Source organism: Labeo rohita, chromosome 9 (genome assembly GCF_022985175.1).
Source record: "Labeo rohita strain BAU-BD-2019 chromosome 9, IGBB_LRoh.1.0, whole genome shotgun sequence".
In the NCBI taxonomy this organism is placed as follows: domain Eukaryota; kingdom Metazoa; phylum Chordata; class Actinopteri; order Cypriniformes; family Cyprinidae; genus Labeo; species Labeo rohita.
Genome location: NC_066877.1, coordinates 25874771 through 25896941, shown reverse-complemented (window position 1 = coordinate 25896941; position 22171 = coordinate 25874771). Strand labels below are relative to the sequence as shown.

Sequence of the window (22171 nt, the reverse complement as noted above, 5' to 3'; positions counted from 1 at the left end):
TAAAGTCATTATTTCAACTTTTTAGCTCGTAATTATCACTTTTAAACTCATAATTACTACTTAGTTATAAATTGGACTTTTTATCTTGTAATTATGACTTTTAAAGTCATAATTTTTACGTTTTATCTCGTAATTATCACTTTTAAAGTCGTAATTTCAACTTTTTATCTCGCAATTATAACTTGTCAATTTCAAATTTTAAAGTCAATTTCTCGTAATTATCACTTTTAAAGTCATAATTTCAACTTTTTTTTCGCAATTATAACTTAAGTCATAATTTCGACTTTTAAAGTCAATTTCTTGTAATTTTGATTTTTAGTCATTATTTTGACTTTTTATCTTGTAATTATCACTTTTAAAGTCATAATTTCAACTTTTAAAGTCAACTTCTCATAATTATGACTTTTCAAGTCATTATTTTGACTTTTATCTCAAAATTATGACTTTTAAAATCATTATTTTGACTTTTTATCTCGTAATTATGACTATTAAAATCATAATTTTGACTTAGTACGTCATAATTTCAACTTTTTATCTTGCAATTATGACTTAAGTCATAATTACGACTTTTTATCTCGTAAGTATGATGAGTCATAATTTTGACTTTTTCTCTCATTATGACTTTTAAATAAAATAATTTTGACTTAGTAAGTCATGATTTTGACTTTTTATCTCATAATTTTGACTTTTAAAGTCATAATTTCAACTTTTTAAGGCATGAATTCTTTTCTTATGTGGCAGAAATGGGCTTCCATGTCGTAGCATAAATTTCCACCATGACCAATACATTTCTCCTGTTATGCATAAACATTCACCTGCACATTGTTAACAGATAAATTTTAAGTTTTAAGAGTGTACTCACTAAGATTCTGCATTGTTCACATTAAACACATTGAAAACTATTATACTAAAACATCATTCAAATAATTTAATTTTATGATCTGCATGTGTTGCTAAGCACATTAGTCTTTTGTCTGTGCTGCTACAAGGGGTTGGAAAATTGCACATTGAAATGGCAAGGAACAGAGTGAATCAGTAAGTCTGCTCACTGAAGTGTGCCGCTTTCCACGTCATGGAGTAACACACACAAAATCAGCCTTACAAGTTCACTCAGTTACACTGACTTCATGACTACAGAGGAATTGGAGGAAAATCTGGGTAGAAACCAATGTCTTTTGTCAATAAACTCTGTGTTTCATAACCAGCACATTTCACAAGCTGAACCTAAACAAACTACTGATACACATTACACCCCAGGGAAAAGATTCGTACAGTCAATCAAGCAAAAAAGAACTGCTTGATTTGTAAAACTCTTTGTACTTGATGTGACAGGTGTAAACCACTCAACACGTCGGTCAGTCTGGTAATCACAAATAAACAGAGTACAAATAAAACAAGTTTCTTAGTAACACACCAAACATATACATCACATTAATGACCAGAAGATTTACTATTCATAACACTTTATGACATTTTTCCTGCAAAATAAGTTTTTTGAAGCTTATCAAACAGCAAGGTTCATCAAGATAAGGTCACCAAGCAAACAGCTGTTATTGTATAGTTCAAAAAGCTTCAAAAAGTAAAAAAATACATAATTATTAATCACTTACAAAAATACAAATCTCAAAAGCATTGTGGCAGAAAGAGCAAACCAATAAAAGATCCTGAGCAATGACTTTATTTCGATATCTTCAGTCTGTGAGGAACACAAGCACCAATTCACTCCAACATTATTAAGATATTATTTTCTGCTAGCAATTATTTAAAGATCTGTAAAATCCATGTTTGTGTACAACAGTGACACAATATTAACATCAATATCTACTTTATAAATGGCCAAGTTTTGAATTAGTTTTTTTTAGAAACATAATACTTATTACATTAAATATAAACACATATATGAAATTTTGTTTTTTGTGAAGGCCATCTGCACAGTAAATCATGTCTTTGCTATTTCACATCTAATAATAAAAAAGAAAAAAGTCCACAATACCACTGTAATATGATAAACAATTACTTTAAAACGGAAATGTATAAACTGAACATGACTTAATGAAAATATAAAATAATTACTATTTTAATTAGTTTCCAGAAAAAAACTTTCACAACATTCTCTCTTTAAAATACAGAAGAGTCATCTACATCATACAAAAATTATCCACATTCATTCAGTTCACATTCCACCAGGTGATATTTAACTTAGAAACAGTCCAGTATTCAGAAAATGAGCCAAAGGCACTCGTAATGCTCCAGTAATTTCAGGTCACTTCAGTACAACGTGGTACCCATCGTTACTTTCATCTGCCGTCACATAGGAAAAAACATATCCAATATTAAACACATATGATTACAAAGTGTAAATATAATGGAGATTCATGTGAATTTTTTAGCTTTATGTTTTAAATAGTAACTTTTTTTCACAAACAGTTGAACAGTTGCCTGTTCAGTGAGGCATGAAGGTTGACACAACCAGATGTCACCTGTTATTTGTATTACATAGAACTCCTGTTTTTCAATCTGTTTGCATTTAATGTAAACTCAGCAAAAATGTAACCTTCTGAACACTTCTCTTTTGCACAATGGCAATTTTCACCTCATAACCCCATGAGCCCAATCAGTATAGTTAAGATAAAAATAGCAAGTCTATAAAGTTACCTTTCATAGTGCTGATAATGAAGCTAGTCTCCTCTGTAAAGTTCTGCACCATCTGAAAAAGCCAAATACATGTACATTGACCTAAATGCATTGCAACACAATTTACTCATTCTTTTTAACAGTGTATCCTTGGGTTACTGTATTTCCTGGCACTCGAATGTATTTTAACAATTAGTAACTGATTTCAGTTATAAATTTAAGGAATAGAGTGTTGCTAAAGACTAAGTCTATCATGCATTTTGGCTATTTTTAGAGCTTAAGAACCTTAACTCATGACTGTGATTTAACTAAAACGAGTTCTTAATTCATGGCCACAATAAATATATTTTTGTCTGCATGTCATGTGTGGAGCCCCATGAACTAATCGTTAAAAAAATGTCAAAAAATATACATATAAAATATACTCCTGATATACAAATGTACACTACCTCTGGTGTCAGTATTGCATGTCTCTTTTCGTGCATGTCTCTTAAAATGCAAATGAGCTGCTGATCCCTGCCCCCTCTTCCAGAACAGAGCTGTGCCTTTACAGCTCGTACCTCAGATACTCTGCCAAAAAACATCTGTTTGGTTTTGATTATTATGTATATCGTGCTGAAATCATGCGTTTTAAACCATAGTAGTGTAAACTTCTGAGTGCACACATCCGAAGCACACACAGAAAGCGGCTGTCACACAGCATGTGAGTACTAAACAAAGTACTTCTCGACAAAGTTTATTTTAAAGGGTCATCGGATGCCTATTTTCCACAAGTTGATATGATTCTTTAGGGTCTTAATGAAAAATCTATAATATACTTTGGCTAAAAATTCTTAATGGTTGTGTGAAACAACACCCTTTTTACCTTGCCAGAATCAGTTCTGCAAAAATCATTCCATACTGAGTGACTGTTCCTTTAAATGCAAATGAGCTCTGCTCATCCCGTCCCTCTCTTCTCTCTGTGGAGTGACGAGCTGCTCTGAGAGATTGTTTACTTTAGCCGCGAAAAAAGCTAACTACCATGTTATAGGAAAACTGATTGCAGAGATTCATAAAAAAAACCTTATACACACTGATTTGCGTTAACATAGGGGGAAGTGAAATCTGAGCGGCTCGTTTTTTCACATGCTTGCAGAAAAGGCTTACCAAAGTTACTGGGTTGTCATTTTTTACGTTTTCTGGGTTAGTAGATGCACAGAGGACCCGATTATAGCACTTAAACATGGTAAAAGTCTTTGAAAAGTAGATAAATGTGCTACTATTTGTCCTTTGGATGAACTTCTCCTTTGAAAGATTATATAACCAACAGTTCCTAAATGATCTGTAATCTCTGGAATGTTCTGACTCAATTTTAAGCACTCTCTGCCTTCTTACCTCGTCTGAAACCAAGACGTGGATCCCCGTTGGCCCCTGTCTGTATACACGATGGATTTGCTGTGGGGGAACATTATATAGATTGGCTATCTTCTCAGTGAGCTCAAGGACAGTTAGGTCCTCTAGGTAGAGAGCATGGTACACTACAGACAAAAACAATTAGAGAATTAAGAATAAATAAAATGCTTGTTTTGCATTGTTTTGCAGTTTCACAAAGAATGCTGTGATGTCTCCTACCGTCATCACTCGCTGCTTTGGTGTGCAGTTGGTTCCTGTTTTGCAGCTGAGATACATAGACAGTGAGACGTGGTTGTATACACCTGGGGAACATTGACAGACAGTGTTGGTTAAATGTTTGGACACATGTTAGGATGAAACACAACGATTTGAATAGGTATACAACTCACCTTCCCTTGATTGCATTGAAAAGACGGATGCCGTCAGCAGGACCACAGATCTGAATGAAGTCTTCTCTACTCATTTTTAGTAAATCAGAACCTGAAACATTAAAGCAGTTCAAATAGTAGTATAATATGTGACCCTGGACCACAAAACCAGTCATAAGTAGCACTAGTAGCAATAGCCAAAAATACACTGTATGGGTCAAAATGATTGATTTTTCATTTATGCCAAAAATCGTTAGGATTTTAAGTAACGATCATGTTCCACTAAGATATTTTAAAAAATTTCTACCTTAAATATATCAAAACTTAATTTTTTTTATTAGTAATATACATTGCTAAGAACTTAACTTGGACAACTTTAAAGGCGATTTTCTCAGTATTTTGATTTTTTTGCACCCTCAGATTCCAGATTTTCAAACAGTTGTATCTTGAAATATTACAAATAAATATCCTATCCTAACAAACTATACATCAATGGAATTCATTCAGCTTTCAGAAATCTCAATATCAAAAAATTGACCCTTATGACTGTTTTTTGTGGTCCAAGGTCACGTATTTAAAATTGTGAAATTTCTAGTTAAAACTTAGGGAGTTTACTAGAATTTGTAACTGTAATTAGTTGTAATTCTCATTGAATATTTCAGCCCACCTGTGAAGCCCGAGAAAAGCCTGCAGAAAGAGGAGAACCTATTACGATGGAGCCACTGCTGCGTGTCCTGCATGGAGGACGATGGCAACAGGTGCTACATGGCAAAAAGAAGAAGAATAGCATCATCCATGTCCTCAAACACACACCTATAAAGATAAGAGAGCATGGCATTAATGTTTTTAACCTGCCCGCTATACTTACATCAGAACAGCTGGGCAAATGTAGCTCCCCCTGCTGGTCTGGAGAGCAGTTTCTATAAACGCAATAAGACAGGAGAGCAGGTGCTAGTTATGTATATGTTTAAGTATTCACAATCTGATTTCATGGTGATTAAAGACTCACTCCTCTGGGAAGATGTAGGAAGTGTGAGAGCTTTGATAACCAGGAGATGGAGTGTTGCTTGTTCTGCTGACAGATGGGGCTTCGGGCCAAGGGGAGCACTGAAAGAAAAGGAAATAGTTTACCTATGATAGGTGACTGTTTCGGCCCCACCTCTTGACCTTATTCTCAATATGGGTTGCTTTGGTCCAACAAGCAATCATGCGAATTCCAGTCAGATCTTGCAAGAAAGAGCTTAATATTTCACTATGGCCAGACACATTAAAGAGGCACGCACAGGAGACTTGGAAAATTCAAGGATTATATAAAAACAAAATGACTTATTAGGGAGAATGTCAAAGCTGTTCTTTTTAACCATGGTGATTTATCCTGTCAACCTTCAAAATGAACAAAAAATAAAAATAACCATGAAAGTGTCATAAAATTAGTCCATACGACCCAATGCATTGGAATGGAATTGCAAAAAGGCAAATGGAACTGGTTCTCAGTTATCACAACCAACTTTGTAAAAGGTGACCAATGAGATGCGAAAGCTACAACACCCTTTTTACCTTGTCAAAATGAGCTCTGCAAAAATCAACCCGTTCTGATGGATTGTTCCTTTAAATGCAAATGAGCTCTGCTCACCCCGCCCCTCTCTTCTCTCTGTGGAGTGAGGAGCTATGCTCTGAGAGATTGTTTATTTAGTTTTATGTTTATTGTTATGTTTATGTTTAGATTGTTTATTACAAAAGATTTCTATTTCAGATAAATGCTGTTCTTCTAAACTTTCTATTCATCAAAGAAACCTGAAAAAATTCTACTCATCTGTTTACATAATAATAATAATAACATAATAATAACAATAGTACTATTTTGAGCAGCAAATCACAATATTATAATGATTTCTGAAGGATCATGTGACTGGAGTAATGATGCTATAAATTCAACTTTGAAATCACAGGAATACATTACATTTTAAAATATATTCAAACAGAAAAATTATTTTAAATGGTAAAAATGTTTCAAACTTTTACTGTTTTTGCTTTACTTTGGATCAAATAAATGCAGGCTTGGTGAGCAGAAGAGACTTCTTTAAAAAGCATGAAAAACTTTTGACCGGTAGTGTACTTCTGCATAAAAATGAAAATTTTGGTATGGTGCTTTTTTGTTATTTTTAGAGCTGTGTAAATCAATGTAGAATTTCTTTGCATGGATATTCTCCGACATTCTATTTTATTGAAGGCAACACTACAGCTCTGAAACAATATTATGACATCTGAGGACACAAACAAGCTCAAATGCTACCAAGGCAGATGTCTCACCTCAGTCAGCACTGTCGTTTTATAGGATGGTTGATATTTTTCTCTATCCTGAGGACTCTTTTTCTCAATTCTCACTCTGTCAGTCTTGAGTTTGCGATCTGCGCCTTTTGGCTTAAGGAGAGAGAAAAAAATCATTAAAGGGATAGTTCACTCAAAAATAACAATTCTGTAATCATTTACTTACCCTCATTTTGTTACGAAACTGTATGACTTTCTTTTTTCTGTGGAACATAAAAGGTTTATTGAGAAATGGCCAATGTGTTTGTTTACAAACTTCTTTTGTGTTTCACAGAAGGAAGAAAATGCATTCAGGTCATGACATGAGGGTGAGTAAAGTATCTCAAAAAGGAAAGTTATTTTACAGTCTATCATCTCTACAAAGCACATTGTGTATTAGTTATCTGTTAAGAGTCCATAAGATGCTCTACCTTGAAGACTTTGACCTGGCAGCTGGCGGAGCGCATGTGTTCAGTGTATTCTCCATGCTCACCGGCTGCGAAAGTGTCTATTTGAATGCGGAAGGGGACGCCTTTCTCTCCACCGTGTTTTCTAGGAGTGAACTCAGTGCTAATGCAGTTTACCTGGATATGAAGAAACAAAGAAGTTACCACTGGTGTTATTCTGTTTAGAAAACTAGTCGTGAGGTCAAAAAGAGAGAGAAAGAGAGAAAAATGCACCTGAATAAAAACTGAGGCATTTTTGTCAGGATCCCAGAGAAACTCTATGGTGTTGAGCTGCAGTGGGTGGGCTCGAGGCTCTATTATGCCCACTGACAACGGGATATCTGAACAAAACAATTTGGATGTGGTAATCACATGATAAAATGATTTGAACACATTACTTTAGAAATGTGCTATATTAAGAAAGCTGGTCTCACCTATATCCAGGATTCTGTCTCCCGGTCGGTTCCACCTCCATCCCTCTAACTGCTGATGCTCTGTGTACTGCAGCCGTCGGTCATGGAAAACAACACGCACAATGCTCTGAAAACAGCATAGGATAGTTTGGTGTCAAGAAAGCATCACACATGTCACTATGATTAAGTAGTATTTTCTTGCATGTTCTTCAGTATTTCATAACACAGCTCACATTTAAGACTTCAATGTTTACTTTAATGATGCAACAAATGTTTACAATTATTTTACCACAAGTGCCAACTATAAACTTTCACATACATATGTATACTTGGCTGCATTTTAATGTGGTATGTTGCATATTGTATTGTTCCTTTGACTATAGTGTATTCCTTATGTATAAAAATAGATTTAAAATGCATATATTTTATAACTATAGTTTAAGTTTATTATAATAATTACAGACAATTCGCTCAAGACTTACAGATATAAAAATTGTAATAAACTTTATTTGGAGTACTATTTGTCCACAATTCTTAATATTAAGCCTAAAATATGTTTTAATGTCACTACTGATTAGGATTGTATGATCTTTAAATATTATCGGTGTTCAAATGCAAAATTTTTAAAGTGTACCTAAATTTTACTTGCAATAGTTCCACTTTAGCATAATCAAATATAATTTTAGTTCGATTTCAGCACTACTTCTGCACAATTAAATTGCATTAAGTACAAAATTAGTTGTTACAACTTAGCACTATAAATATACCGGTTTAGTATACTAAAAGTACAATTGCAGGTTATTTTATTAAGTACATACTATGTAAATGTATTTGTAGTATTCTTAGCATGAAATAAATGTTAAATGCATTTTAGCATATTAATTATTCACTTTGTATACGTTTATATGTTTCATTTATATTTTTTATTTGTATAATGTCTTTGTGTTTCCATGGGTAAAAATGAACAATATTGCTATAATCCAGCATATTTACGTTTTGTATTTTTATACTGATGTTTATTAACATTCAAACAAACCTTGAATACGCCTCCTGTTGGATAGCAACCTAGCAACTTAAAACTGAAAATGTACCATCAGTTTCTGAAAATTTTTGAAAATTATGTGAAAATATTTTAAAGACAATTATGTACTTGTACCATCTGTACAAGACTTTAAGGTTTATACAGAAAAAACCCTAATGTAATTCATAAAAACTAAATGTGTACCAGTGAAGGTACACAGGAGAGAAGGATAATACTACTTTCTATTGTATAGAAAGTTTATGGACTGAAACAAGGTTGCATAGTGAAAAAAACATAATTCCCTTAACCTACCTTTACATATTTGCTGCTAATATCTGTATACTCCACTAGTTTCCTGTTAAGCAAACGGATTTCATAGGACTGACCTATAATGCATTAAAACAACAAAAAATTCAAATTAAAAAGCAGAAAAAAACAGTGAGAAACATACTAGTTTCACCCTGTATGATTGTTTAAAAAATGTACAGTATAGTTTGTAATGTTTGATTTTACTGACAATACAAGTGATTTATATTATTATAATGTAAACAAAAAACAAACAAACACATAACTGACTTAATGCATAGGAACAAAATTATTTATAACCCTCAAAATAAAATGTAAAAATATTGCTCCAGTGATTAAAAATCACTTTTACATCAAAGTTTGTTTATTGTGAGTGTTTATTTATGCTGTGTGTTGTTGGTTTTAGTATAATATATAAAGTCATAAACATTACACCATGATAACAAAAGTACAGACTGATATGTACTGGAAAAAGCATAAATCTTAGTGCTTTGAAAGCAACATTAAATGTTGACTTAAGTTAAACAAGCACAATACGGTTAGTCATTTACATTACCTTGATTTAGATATGTGAGTGTTTCGTCCTGAAGTTTCACAGCTGGAGATGTGGCTGCACAAAGCACATAATGAAAAGGAGACACTCCGGTCTCAGCGGATTGCTTCTCCTCTTCATGCTTGAGAAACGGAGCAAGAGCATCTCTGAGAGAAATTAAGAGAAGCAGAAGCATAAAACGTCACGTCAAGTGACCACACTAACAAAAAAAAAGTACAATGGCACATTCTGAAGTACTTAAGAACACTTTAAGCACAAAAATATCAAAATACAGCCAAAATATCTCACGTTGAACAGATTAATACACAATGATACACAAACGTCTATTTTTTTCAGTCAAGAATCATTGCAGATTGACTAGTGAGATTTACCTTGACGTGGCTTTTCAGAAAACATACATTCTACTTACTTGTATTTACTTTTTCAGGTATACATTTTTAACTGTTACTAATTTGTTAAAAATAAGTAATGTTAAATAACAATTGTTTAAAAATGAAATAAAGAAAAATAAATTAAATATAAGACTCGATTTGCTTGACTGAACTTACCTTATATAATTATTTTGCGTGTGCTGTTGATAGATTTCAGGATGGCTGTGCCAAAACAGCATACTTTCCAGTTCGGTCACGTTCGTATCTAAAAAATATGAGTTGTCAATCGCGTGGTCGCCGGTGAGGGGACCGTGAGGGCCGCAAAGGCTTTTGTGAACCCAGTGTCCGCTGTCTTTTATGCCCCCGTGACGGCCGTCAGGTGACCTGTGAGTGTCCGTCACTCTGTCTTCATCCTCTGTCACCTGCACCGACGCTCTGACGGTCTCTGCTGGACCGCGCGTTAAATAACAAACGCAGCTGGTAAAACTGCTACCGTGCTGTTTTGGCACAGGTTGACTCTGACATCAAAGGTCAGGACTGAGTTGCTGATAAACGATATTTTGTGTGCAGAACGTTTTTAACTACTAGGTTATGCAATGTTAAGTTTGTGTGCGCGCGCCCACTTCATTTTCACATCTGTATTGATGGAAGCCTTGACGTAACTAAAACAGAGGGCAATACTGAAACATACTGTAATATTTTGGAGAATCTCAGAGAAACGGTCAGGAATGTCCAGGTTATATTTCATCCAAAAATAAAGTGTTAACTACGTTTGTTTTTTTTCAAACGATTGTGCTTAACAATACACCATTGCAGTATTTTTGTGTAATGTTATTTGATCATGGTTGATTATGATGATTTTGATTAAACAAATCTCTGCATTCAGACAGGATGACTCATTGTTTTACAGAGAATTATATTTCATGTTTGAGGAAAATGTAGGCCTACTTAAAAAAAAAAAATTGTCAAAATAAATAATTTCACAATGGAAATTCACAATTATTTTAAAATAACTTCACTTTCTTAATGCAATATGTAACTCAATGTTTTGATTTTGATGTATCCACCTTTTTCTTCTCCTAATGTGGCCACTTGTATATTTTATGGGTTTGGCTTCCGGTCTCATCCGCGTCCAGCTATTTTAAGCTGTACAAAACGATCATTTTCCTGCTTGATATTGCAATTTGGTGTGTCTAACCATATTATTTTATTGTTAAACACACTGGTAGTTGTGTTCAACTAGTAGTCACAGTGCAAACAGTTTTACCATTAACTGCACATCGTTATTCTTCTCCTACGCACCTTCTTTTTGCATAAGAGTGGGTGCGACGTGTGTAAATATTATGGGTCTGCTTCCGGTCTCATCGGCGTCCAGCTATTTTTAGCTGTACAAAACGATCATTTTCCTGCTTGATATTGGAAGCTGGTGTGTCTAACCATATTTTTTAATGTTAAACACACTGGTAGTTGTGTTCAACTCGTAGTGCAAACAGTTTTACCGTTTACTGCACATCGTTATTCTTCTCCTACACACCTTATTTTTGCATAAGAGCGGGTGCGACGTGTGTAAATATTATGGGCGCGGCTTCCGGTCTCAAACAATTACAGCCGTTTTTTAGCTGTACAAGAGTTTATTTTGCCGCTTTAAATGTCCAATTAGTGTGTCTTACCATATTAATGTAATATCTTTTATGAACACACTGGTTTGTAGTGCAAACAGTTTACAGTTTACTGCATGTTATTCTTCTCACAATTTCTCTATAGCGGCAAACAAACCGTAAGTCTCACCCACAGGCTTACTTCTGCATTAAAGAATAATGTAATGGACATCTGTGACCCTGGACCACAAACCTAGTCTTAAGTCGCTGGGGTATATTTGTAGCAATAGCCAAAAATACATTGTATGGGTCAAAAATATTGATTTTTGTTTTATTCCAAAAATCATTAGGATATTAAGTAAAGATCATGTTCCATTAAGATATACTGTAAAATTCCTACTGTAAATATATCAAAACTTAATTTTTGATTAGTAATGTGCAATGTTAAGAACTTTATTTCAACAACTTTAAATGTGATTTTCTCAATATTTTGATTTTTTTTGCACCTTCAGATTCCCAATGTTCAAATAGTTGCATGTCGACTAAATATTGTTCTATCATAGCAAACCATATATCAATGGAAAGCTTATTTATTCAGCTTTCAGATGCTGTATAAATGTCAATTTGGAAAAACTGACCCTTATGACTGGTTTTGTGGTCCAGGGTCACATTTGTGGCACTGGACTAACTAGGACTGAGTAAACGTCATCACATGTGACTTTGTTTAAAAATGTACTGGTGCATGAATTGTGATAAATACCCGAGTTGTTGACAGCACATTCAACAGCCCCACAAAATAATCATCACAATAAATTCATGTTTCTGGTCGTTTTAATTCTAGGCCAAACTCAGGTTGGTGTAAATCTATCACAAGCCTTTGAAAAAACAAAACAAAACAAAACTGTACATTAGGACAGGAAATGAAATAACAAATTTATAAATACAAGAGTGTATCTGTGTCCAATGACAAAACGTAAAGTCTAACATGCGTAGTGAACATTTTGATGGAATACCATTAGAGGTCAACATTTGAGGAAAACCAAGGGGCCACGTTTAACGTAATACTTGCATTGTTGATCCTCACAGTTGGCTTTGTTCTTTCATAAACGGATTATTTTTATGAATAGCCCCAGTCTAAACCAAAACGACGGTCCATGGTCTGAATCAGTTAAAAACCATTAGAAAGAAACGCTGCGTCAAACAAGGGTACGCACACTTAGCATACCAATAAAAGCCACATGCCCCAGTATATAATACTAAAGGAAAGTAGGGTGCTTTCAAATGTCTGTCCTTAATTTCGAATATGGTCTGGTTCACAGTCTGAGGACAAACAGACATTTGGTCACCCCTGTGAGATCCATTTGAGCTTTGCACTTGTCTACTTCCCCACACGGGCAACATATTATTAATAATAACAATAATAATACTGTATTTACAGACCGACCAGACTGCTGACGTGGCACAAACAGCCAAACCCAGGTCAGTCACGGCAGCACAGGATGGTTATGTCGTCAAAACATGCAGGCTTATTTGTTAACGTGCAAAAGAGTGCAACATCGTTTTTACCTTAATTTTGTGGGCGAGGGAGAAGCAATGATTGTAAGGTATGTACAAAACACTAAACGCTTAACATCAGATGGAAAAAATCTCCAGATGAACAAGGAAAGAGTTCAGAGCTTTCAGAGAACATAACGTCACCTCTAGTTCTTGAGCGAGATTAGAGGGTTTTCATTAGTGTTATAGCGCGAACTTGCAGCGCCATGCTTTAGCAGTGTAGTGAGAATGCCTGTGGACACGTATATCTTAACAGTCTGCATTTGAAAACAGAAAAAGAAACGTAAGGCATAGTAGTTTCGAAATTTCCATCACAATCCTCTTGCTCCAAGAACAAAGTGTAAATCCGTTTCATTCATTGTTTCTTGTCTGAAGATGCTTCCATCTTGTCATTTTTCCAACTCCACTGAATGTTTGTGAACTTTTAAATGTCCAAGTGTATCATGGCTTGCATGTTTACTCACAAACTCCTTCATTTCTTCCCTAAAGATGAAATGAAAAGCTCTACATTCAGAATTTGTCCTTGTATTCTGTAGTGAGGCCCACATTTTTAACACATAATCCATCCTATAATAAAATCAAAACAATTGCTTTACATTAGCCGCCTTAAAGACTTGGAAACAAACATAATTTCCTACACTTTCAACATTATGGGGTGGTATTGCGGTCCCATGAAATAAAAATGAATATAAGAATGTTTTAAACCTACATTTTTCTTTTTTTTGGTTGTCATTGTAGCCAAACCTACAAATTACTTACATTTTTCTCTTTCCTTTATATTTATCACTCGGCCAGCCAAATGATCCACTAGCATTAACTGAAATTCAAGTGATGTGTTAGTTAACCCAACTGTGCCCGTTTAAAATATCCAAATAACTTGATTAAACACCACTTGCAAATATGAATAAGTTATTACTAATAAATGTAGTTAACGAATCACCTCTTCAGAAGCTGAAGATAGCTTGTTTGCTCCAATTAAGGATGCAATGCCAATCATGGAAGATCTGTTCCCTATCAAAAAGCCGGCATGCATTGCTCTCGATCTGAACCCCTTTACATTCAATGTTCCACAGATGGAAAGATGCAATGAGACAGTAACAGGCTGGATGAAAAGAAAAGTCTGATTGGGCAACAAATCTCTCTGGGAAAATCCAGCAAGATTGTGATGAAGCAATAAAAAAAAAAAAAAAAAAAAAAGGATTCAGGAGGAGGCACAACTATGTTCCCAAATGCACGTGTAGGGCACTGATTAGAGTACATCCAGCTAGCTGTGAGACGACACATCTGAAGAACTGCTGCTGTTGCTGTTGGTGGTCTGGGCCCTCTTAATGTACAGATTTAGCAACTTCATCTGTGGAAATAAAAGGCAAAGAGTAAATTTAAATACGGCATATGCTAAGAACTCATACAGACCTCTGACTGTTTTGCAGATAAAAACGTGTGTTTAGACTTTCTAGGTTTGTTATCTTAGAAGGTCAGGGTTAATGTTTACTGTTGCATTGTGTCTAAAAATGTGAACGTTTTCTCTGAAGGGCAATGTAGATGATTTCGCAAAATATGATGCAACAATTGATTATTTCACAGAAATAATACTTTTTGAATAAAATGTGATGAGTGGACACTTTTAAGTGCCTGAAATTTAAGGCAATTAAGCACAAAAAACTGAATTTTCAGTACTTTAATGTGGAAAAAAAAGATTTATTTAAAGTTTGCTCACTATAGAATTGTACTCAGTTTATGCAAATTTAAATAAACGAACAAATACATTGACAAATACATTACAATGCATAATTCAAATTTGATTTTGGGGTGAAATATGACCAGAAAGAGTTTGCCCCTATAGTTCTTTGCTAACACTTTACAATAAGGTCTTGATTTTTATCATTAGTGAAGGCATTAATCACCATGAACTAAGAACTAACAATAATATATCATATTGTACAAAATTACAAAATAAAAACAAAATAATTGTACAGCATTTATTTTCGTTCATGTTACTTAATAAAAATGTTCATGTATCTGTTAGTTCACGGTGCATTACTTAATGTTAACAGATACAACTTTTGATCTTAATAAATTTTGAACTTAATATCAGATTAATAGATGCTGTATTGTTCATGTTGACTAATGTAGTTATCTAATTTTTTTTAATGTTCTGTGCTGTAAAATATGGAAACCCGTTTCCGCCACTGAAAATGAAGTAAGAAAAACTTTTTATTTCGCAATTCTGACTTTTTTCTCAGAATTGCGAGATATAAACTCACAGTTCAGACTTTTTTCTCAGAATTGCGTGATATAAACTCAGTTGCTTGAAATAAAGTCAGAATTGCAAATTGCAATTCTAAATTTTCTCGCAAATGCGAGTTTATCTCTCGCAATTCTAACTTTCTTCATGCAATTCTGTCTTTTCTCAGAAATGTGAGATATAAACTCGCAATTGCGAGAAAAAATTTAGAATTGCGATTTGCAATTCTGACTTTATTTCAAGCGACTGAGTTTATATCATGTAATTCTAATAAAAAAGTCAGAATTGTATTTGTTAAAGTCTAATTCTGAAGAGAATATGATGTTCTCAGAAATGTGAGTTCATATCTAACAATTCTGACTTAACTTGCAGATGTGAGTTATAAAGTCAGACATGCTTGATATAAACTCATAATTCTGACTTTTTTCTCAGAATTACGTGATATAAACTCAATTGCAAGAAATAGTCAGAACTGTGTGATATAAACTCAGTTGTGAAAAAAAAGTCAAAATTGCAAAATAAACTCACAATTCTGATTTGATTCTCAGAATTGCATGATATAAACTCAATTGCAAGAAATAAAAATCAGAAATGCGAGAAACTCACAATTTGGACTTTTTTCTTCAGAATTGCGTGACAAACTCAATTACAAGAAAGTCAAAATTGCAAGATAAAAACTCACAATTCTGACTTTTTTCTTACAAATGCGAGTTCATATCTTGCAATTCTGCCTTTCTTCATGCAATTCTAACATTTTCTCAGAATTTGTTAGATATAAACTCGCAAGTTATAAAGTCCAATTTTGAGGGGGAAAAAAGACTGATATGTACTCAGAATTGAGAGTTTACATCTCACAACTCTGACTTAAATCGCAATTGCGTGTTATGAAATCAGAATTCTGAGATAAAAACGTGCAATACTAAGAAAAAAAGTCACTACTGCAACTCAATTCTGAGAAAAAAAAAGTCAGAATTTTGAGTTTATATCTTACAATTCTGACTTTATTTCTTAAAATTGAGTTTATGTCTCACAACTAAGTTTATATCACACAATTCTTAGAAAAAGTCAAGATATTGCAAGAAAAAATGGTCAGAATTGTGAGGTATAAAGTCGTGACAATTACCCTTTTTTTTACATTTTTTATTCAGTGGCGGACACAGGCTTCCATAGTGAAAGCCAAGTGCAATGAAAGTAGACCAAATATTAAAAACACTTGAACCAGCTAAAACTAGAGGAGGGCCCAAATAAATAGAGGACTGAGTGATAAGCAGGTTGAACAGGGTGAACCTTTTGGTGGACTTTGAGTTGCATGTGAACATACCTTGCTACCCGTGAGCTGGGCCAAGTGTGGCTTCAGCTCCTCACCAATCACAGAGTAGATGGCCACCAGACAGAACACGCTGGCCTTGCGAACACTACTCTCAGTGTTATCATAGCCCTGCAGACAGATAGACGGTTTTAGCATTAACATCTTCATACACACACACACACGTGCACATCATCAAAAGTGCAAAAGTACGAAAAAGGCATGTTGACTATGCTCCCAATGTTCCCAAAGAAGACTATGCTAATATACTTAATACTGACCCAGTTTTGTCCACTAAGGTGAACAAAGGTCAAATTAACAAAAGGGCAACAAAACATAATCCCTGAAAAGCTTTCCCCAACTCAATTCTCATTCTCCATTCTGGTACATTAAGTTGCAATGTTTGTAACCACTTGCCCAGACATTCAAAGAAATACTTCCAAAGTGACAGAAGCAGAAAGATTATGTTTTTATCATAAAATGCTGCCAAATGTGCAATACTCACTTGTAGGAGGCCAGGAATGATGTCTGGCAGCAGCTGATGCAGCGACTCCCTGGCAATGCGCTCGACCACTTTGGTCTGCATTTTAATAGCAGCCAGGTTGATGGGATAGTCTGCGGTCTGTACGATGGGACACAGCACTTTGATGCATTGCTCTGGGTGAATGGAGCCGGCCAATGTAGAGGCAGCCTCTTCAGCCGCCCTAACCACCTGCACATAAAACATCAAGATAGCACTTGAGTGAGTTTGTGACATTTAACAACCTGAGATCGAATATCAAACTAGATGGGAAAATAAAGCTTCATTTGGATACAGATTGCACTTTTCTGCACAGTCTTACATCCGTATATCAAGGGAATACATATGAAGTCAATAGGCTTTTTCTTCAAATGCCTGCACTTCATTCATTTATTCATCTAGGGTGTTGGGTTTGTTGACTTGGGTCACTGCATTTTAGATGTAACCAAGGTGCTCAGTGTCCGCAGGTGCAGGTGTTGGATTTAAAAAGGGATTAAAGAGACCAATCAGCTCATTTTACTCTCAATGAGACCGTTACAAAGTAATAAGTCACTTGGCCAGCTTGATTTCTTAGAAACTGTGTGGTCACATGTGAGAGGTTGGTTTAATAGAATATATTCCCATATTAGAATGTACTATAAAACTAGGTTTAATCTGATTGCACTACTACAATACATGATCACAAACTACCATTCAAAAGTTTGGGGTCAGCATTTGTTTTTTTTTTTTAAAGAAATTAAAATTATATTTTGCAAGGATTAAATTGACCAAAAGTAACAGTAAAGATGTTTATAATAATATTTTTATTGACATATATATTTTGAAAGAAAAATGCAGTTCTTTGGAACCTTCTATTCATAAAATCCTAAAAAAAAAAAAAAAAGCCACCACAGTTTTCACAAAAATATTAAGCAGCATAACCATTTTCAAAATCTCCAGGTTATTAGGTTGATTTCTGAAGGCCTGTATGACATTGAAAACTAGAGTAGTGACTGCTGAAGATTTAGCTTTGCCATCACAGGAATAAATTTGACTTAAATTTTACTAAAACACTTTATAATGACGTTCATTAGTTAACTACATTAGCTAACATGAACTAAGAATGAATAATACTTCTATAGCATTTATTAAGCTTAATGTAAATTTTAACATTTACTAACACATTAAAATCACAAGTTTTTGTTAACATTAGTTAATGCACTGTGAACTAACATGAATAATGAACGACTGTATTTTTATTAACTAACAAAGATTAATAAACAGTGTAATAAATGTATTGTTCATTGTTTGTTCATATTACTTAATACATTAACTATTGTTAACAAATGACACCTTATTGTAAAGTGTTACCAATTACGGTAACACTTTACAATAAGGTGTCATTTGTTAACATTAGATAATGTATTAACTAAAATGAACGATGAACAACGCATTTATGACACTATTTACAGTTAGTTTATAAAAATACAGTTGCTCATGAACTAATGTTAAACAAGCACAAGTTTTAAGTTAACATTAAGATTAATAAATGCTGTAAAAGTACTGTTGATTATTAGTTCACGTTAACTAAAGTAACTAATGTTAACTAATGAACCTTATTATAAAGTGTTACTGTTTATAATTATAGTATAATAATTTAACCTTTTTTTTCTTTACTATCAATTATTATTATTATTGTTTTTATTAAAATTTTAGTTTTCAATATAATCAAAATATTCGTAAAAATTTGAACAAAAAATTTCGGACTACCTGATACATTTCACCCCTGCTATAAGGAACAATCAACCCAAAGCAGCAATGTGACACTTAACCCTGAAGGTTAAAAGAGATACTAGTTGAATATTTTATTAGTAAATATTTTGAGTAGGCAGATTCTAACCTCTTTATGAGAGTCCTTATGGGCTTCTAGTGTTTTCATGATTGTGAGTTCTGCATAGTTCTTGAAGCGTGCTGGCTGGTTCCTCAGAATCTCCTTCAAAACCCGTAAAGCCAGCGCTCGGATAGTGTGCTGAATAATCAGACAGAATGCATACCATCATTATACACACAGGCACAAAAATCAAACTGACATATGAAAGATACAGGATTATATAGAAAGTGTTAATTACGGATGCAAATTATATGACGCTTTGACTCACATCCTTGTCCCCGAGTGTCTCCAATAGCAGCAATAGGATTGTTTTGAAGTGTTCATCCCACACAGCCAGGCTGTCCTCGCGCGCAATCTTCAACAGCTCGATCAAAGCCCCTTTCCTCTCCTCCACACGCTCGTTGTGATTAGACAGCTCCTTCAGTAGGTCTGCCACCAGATCTGTGTGATTCAAAATGATTCAAGTCAGAGCAGAAGACAAGCTGCACAAACAAGCTACTGTCCTACTTTAATTGTACCTTGTATTTTTAGCTCATCTGATCTGAATATATGATATTCAGTGTTACTGAATCTTATGAAACCTGTTGAGAACATGTCCAGGTCATATTTCACCTTAAAAGCTGAAAGAATTATATTGTGCTTAAAAAACAATGACAAATCAAATAAATAATAAAATAACTTTATGTCAAACCAATAAATTGCTACATACACGTTCAAAGGTTTGGGATCAGTAAGAATTGTAATGTTTTTTTTTTTTAAGTCTCTTTGCTCATCAAGGCTGCATTTATTTGATCAAAAATACATAAAAAAAAAAAAAAATAGTAATATTGTGAAATGTTATTACAATATAAAATAATGGTTTCTATTTTTATATATTTTAAAATATAATTTATTCCTGTGATGCAAAGCTTCACTTTTTCACCAGCCATTACTCCTACATCCTTCAGAAATTATTCCAATATGCTGATTTATTATTAGAATTATCAATGTTGGCAACGGTTGTGCTACCAAATATTTTTTTGGAATCTGTGATATTTTTCCAGGTTTCTTTGATGAATAAAAAAGTTAAAAAGAACAGCATTTATACAAGGATTTATACAAGGATCATGTGACACTGAATACTGGAGTAATGATACTGAAAATTTAGATTTGATCACAGAAATAAATTGGATTTTAATGTATATTAAAATAGAAAAATGTTATTTTACATCGTAATAATAGTTAACAATGTAAACAACTTTTTTCTGTACTTTTTTATTAAACAAACACAGCCTTGATATGCATTAGAAGCTTATTGAAAAAAAAAAAAAAATGTACCGATCCCAAACCTTTTAATGGCAGTGTACAAAATGGAAGTACTAATTTAAAACAAATAATTCAGTATTTTTTTAGTAGTTTTTGTAGAAGCCTTCAATTTATACTGATTTAAATAAAACACTATTACAGTATTTTTATTGTAATACACAGACACCCAAAAAAAAAAAACTGGAATGCAATATTGATAATTACTAATTAAATGAAAGAATATAATGGAAATTACAAAAAAAAAAAAAAAAAAAAAAAAAAAAAAAAAAAACTTTAATAGTCCCAAAATAAGGGGGACTATTAATGATTTTTTCCCTTCATGCAACATATAATTTCCTTCTGATTTTGGGGTGAAATGTGGTCTGGACATGTCCTTCCATGTCATTATTAGCCAGCAATGTGCAAAGTAAAAGTGTCTGGATGTTAGTTTTAGTTAGTAGTTAGAAAGGTTTAGACCATATTACATCAAGGTGTTCACAAACAGTGAAGCTCTGTTAATTGTAAACCAAAACACATGTGAATCAACACTATAGTCCTATTTAATTAGAACATCCAGTCACCTACATGACCGTATTGCCTATATTAGTGAAGGTAGCCTGTAGCGGTTATCACATGACCCTGTTAGCAAAGCAATAGTGTCATTCAAGATAGGTTGACATCACATCACATTGAGACACTGAGATGGACGACACTGAAAGAGAGGAGGTGGAAGGGAAAGTAAATGAAGAAAAGTGCAACAGTCTCGTTCAACTGTGCAGGTCTTTACCAGGAGTAAAGCACTTGGGTAGCACCATCTTGTTCTCACCACAGTCTTGCCGACGGCCTGTAGAACGGGAGGGACAGGAGGGGTTGGGGAACAGCAGGGGAAGTGATGACACAAAAACTCCACTATTCTACGTGCTACACCTGCATCTCTGACACGCAGGTTTACAGGGAGTTAATGACTTATGTTTTGTTATGGTCTCTGGTCATCATGTTGCTCACTGCCGAATAGCTTTGCCATTGAAGGGTGTCACTGCTGTACTGTAACAGTGTCTACTCACTTTTTTTTTTTTTTTTAGCAAACATCCTTTTCAGGTTTTTTTTTTTTTTTTTAAATATATAAGTTGAAAGTAGGGCTGCCCCCTAACAGTTGACGAGAATAGGCTTGGTCATGAAAAGATCATGAAAAGATGCTATAACATGACTAATAAATTCCATTAAATAAATTAAAAAGGGACTTGATAACATTTTCATTTTTTGTATATGCCACCTTTCACCTGGAAATTTTTTAGATTGTTTCTCCTCAGCTTAAAGTGTTTCTTTACATGTTCACAGACAATGGGAGCAGTATGGAGTACAGATGGCGTGAAAATGAACGTTTGAGTTTTGGGTGATGTAGTGACTCACAATCTCTGAATTGCTCCACGTCGTCATCAAAAACGGCCTCCTTCAGGGCGCTTTTGTCATAGGCTGTGATCGTATCTCCCGTAGCCATAGGGTGCGAACTCTCTCGACCGCGGCACAGCGAAAGAACGCGGGGACGGCGTGTTGAGCAAAGATGTCTTGTTATCCAAAGCAGTTCGACCCCCTTCCATTACATCCAATCCCAGTCTTGCATCAGATCCAGGAGATGCACCTTCCTTCCCAGCCTGGGACAGGAAGAGAGAAATTACGTTTAAATATGCGCCAATAAGGTCTGCACAATTTGTCCAAAAAAATAAAATGTAAGTCAGCAAATCATCAAAAGTGAGTGAAAAAAATAATCCAAAAGAATCTAAATTACACTGTCAGTCAAAAGTTTTTGAACAGTAAGACTTTTAATTTAATTTTTTTTTTTTTTACAGAATCAAGCCTGCATTTATTTGATCCAAATACAGCAAAAGCAGTATTATTGTGAGATATTTTTACTATTTAAAATAACTGCTTTCTATTTGAATATATTTTAAAATGTAATTTATTCCTGTGATCAAAGCTACATTT

At 34.1% G+C, this 22171-nt stretch overlaps 2 protein-coding genes across 10 annotated transcripts in view; both read right to left on the bottom strand.

The window, feature by feature from the left end:
• Positions 1–1662: 1662 nt before the first annotated feature.
• tfcp2l1 (transcription factor CP2-like 1) lies at positions 1663–10329 on the bottom strand. Of its 9 annotated transcripts, XM_051119534.1 has the most exons (16): positions 9989–10324; positions 9444–9586; positions 8894–8967; positions 7582–7687; positions 7382–7488; positions 7133–7285; positions 6705–6815; positions 5404–5501; positions 5263–5314; positions 5062–5155; positions 4416–4506; positions 4246–4328; positions 4009–4151; positions 3084–3218; positions 2656–2707; positions 1663–2301 (listed from the first exon to the last, which is right to left on the bottom strand). In XM_051119534.1, the coding sequence occupies exons 1-16, from the start codon at positions 10048–10050 to the stop codon at positions 2264–2266; spliced, it is 1542 nt and encodes a 513-aa protein (XP_050975491.1). In that variant the 5' UTR covers positions 10051–10324; the 3' UTR covers positions 1663–2263. The 9 variants fall into 9 exon arrangements, 8 of the variants coding, with proteins under 8 accessions (XP_050975491.1, XP_050975494.1, XP_050975492.1 ...); XM_051119537.1 differs by lacking the exon at positions 3084–3218 and having other exon boundaries at positions 4009–4068; positions 9989–10323; XM_051119535.1 differs by lacking the exon at positions 3084–3218 and having other exon boundaries at positions 9989–10320.
• Positions 10330–12222: 1893 nt separating this feature from the next.
• clasp1a (cytoplasmic linker associated protein 1a) overlaps positions 12223–22171 on the bottom strand; it is an 85462-nt gene continuing 75513 nt past the window's right edge. The window contains 8 exon segments of the mRNA XM_051118691.1: positions 12223–14314; positions 16530–16646; positions 17020–17226; positions 18914–19042; positions 19173–19345; positions 20976–21032; positions 21599–21677; positions 21679–21840. Coding sequence (XP_050974648.1) covers positions 14228–14314; positions 16530–16646; positions 17020–17226; positions 18914–19042; positions 19173–19345; positions 20976–21032; positions 21599–21677; positions 21679–21840 — 1011 coding nt within the window. The 3' untranslated portion in view covers positions 12223–14227.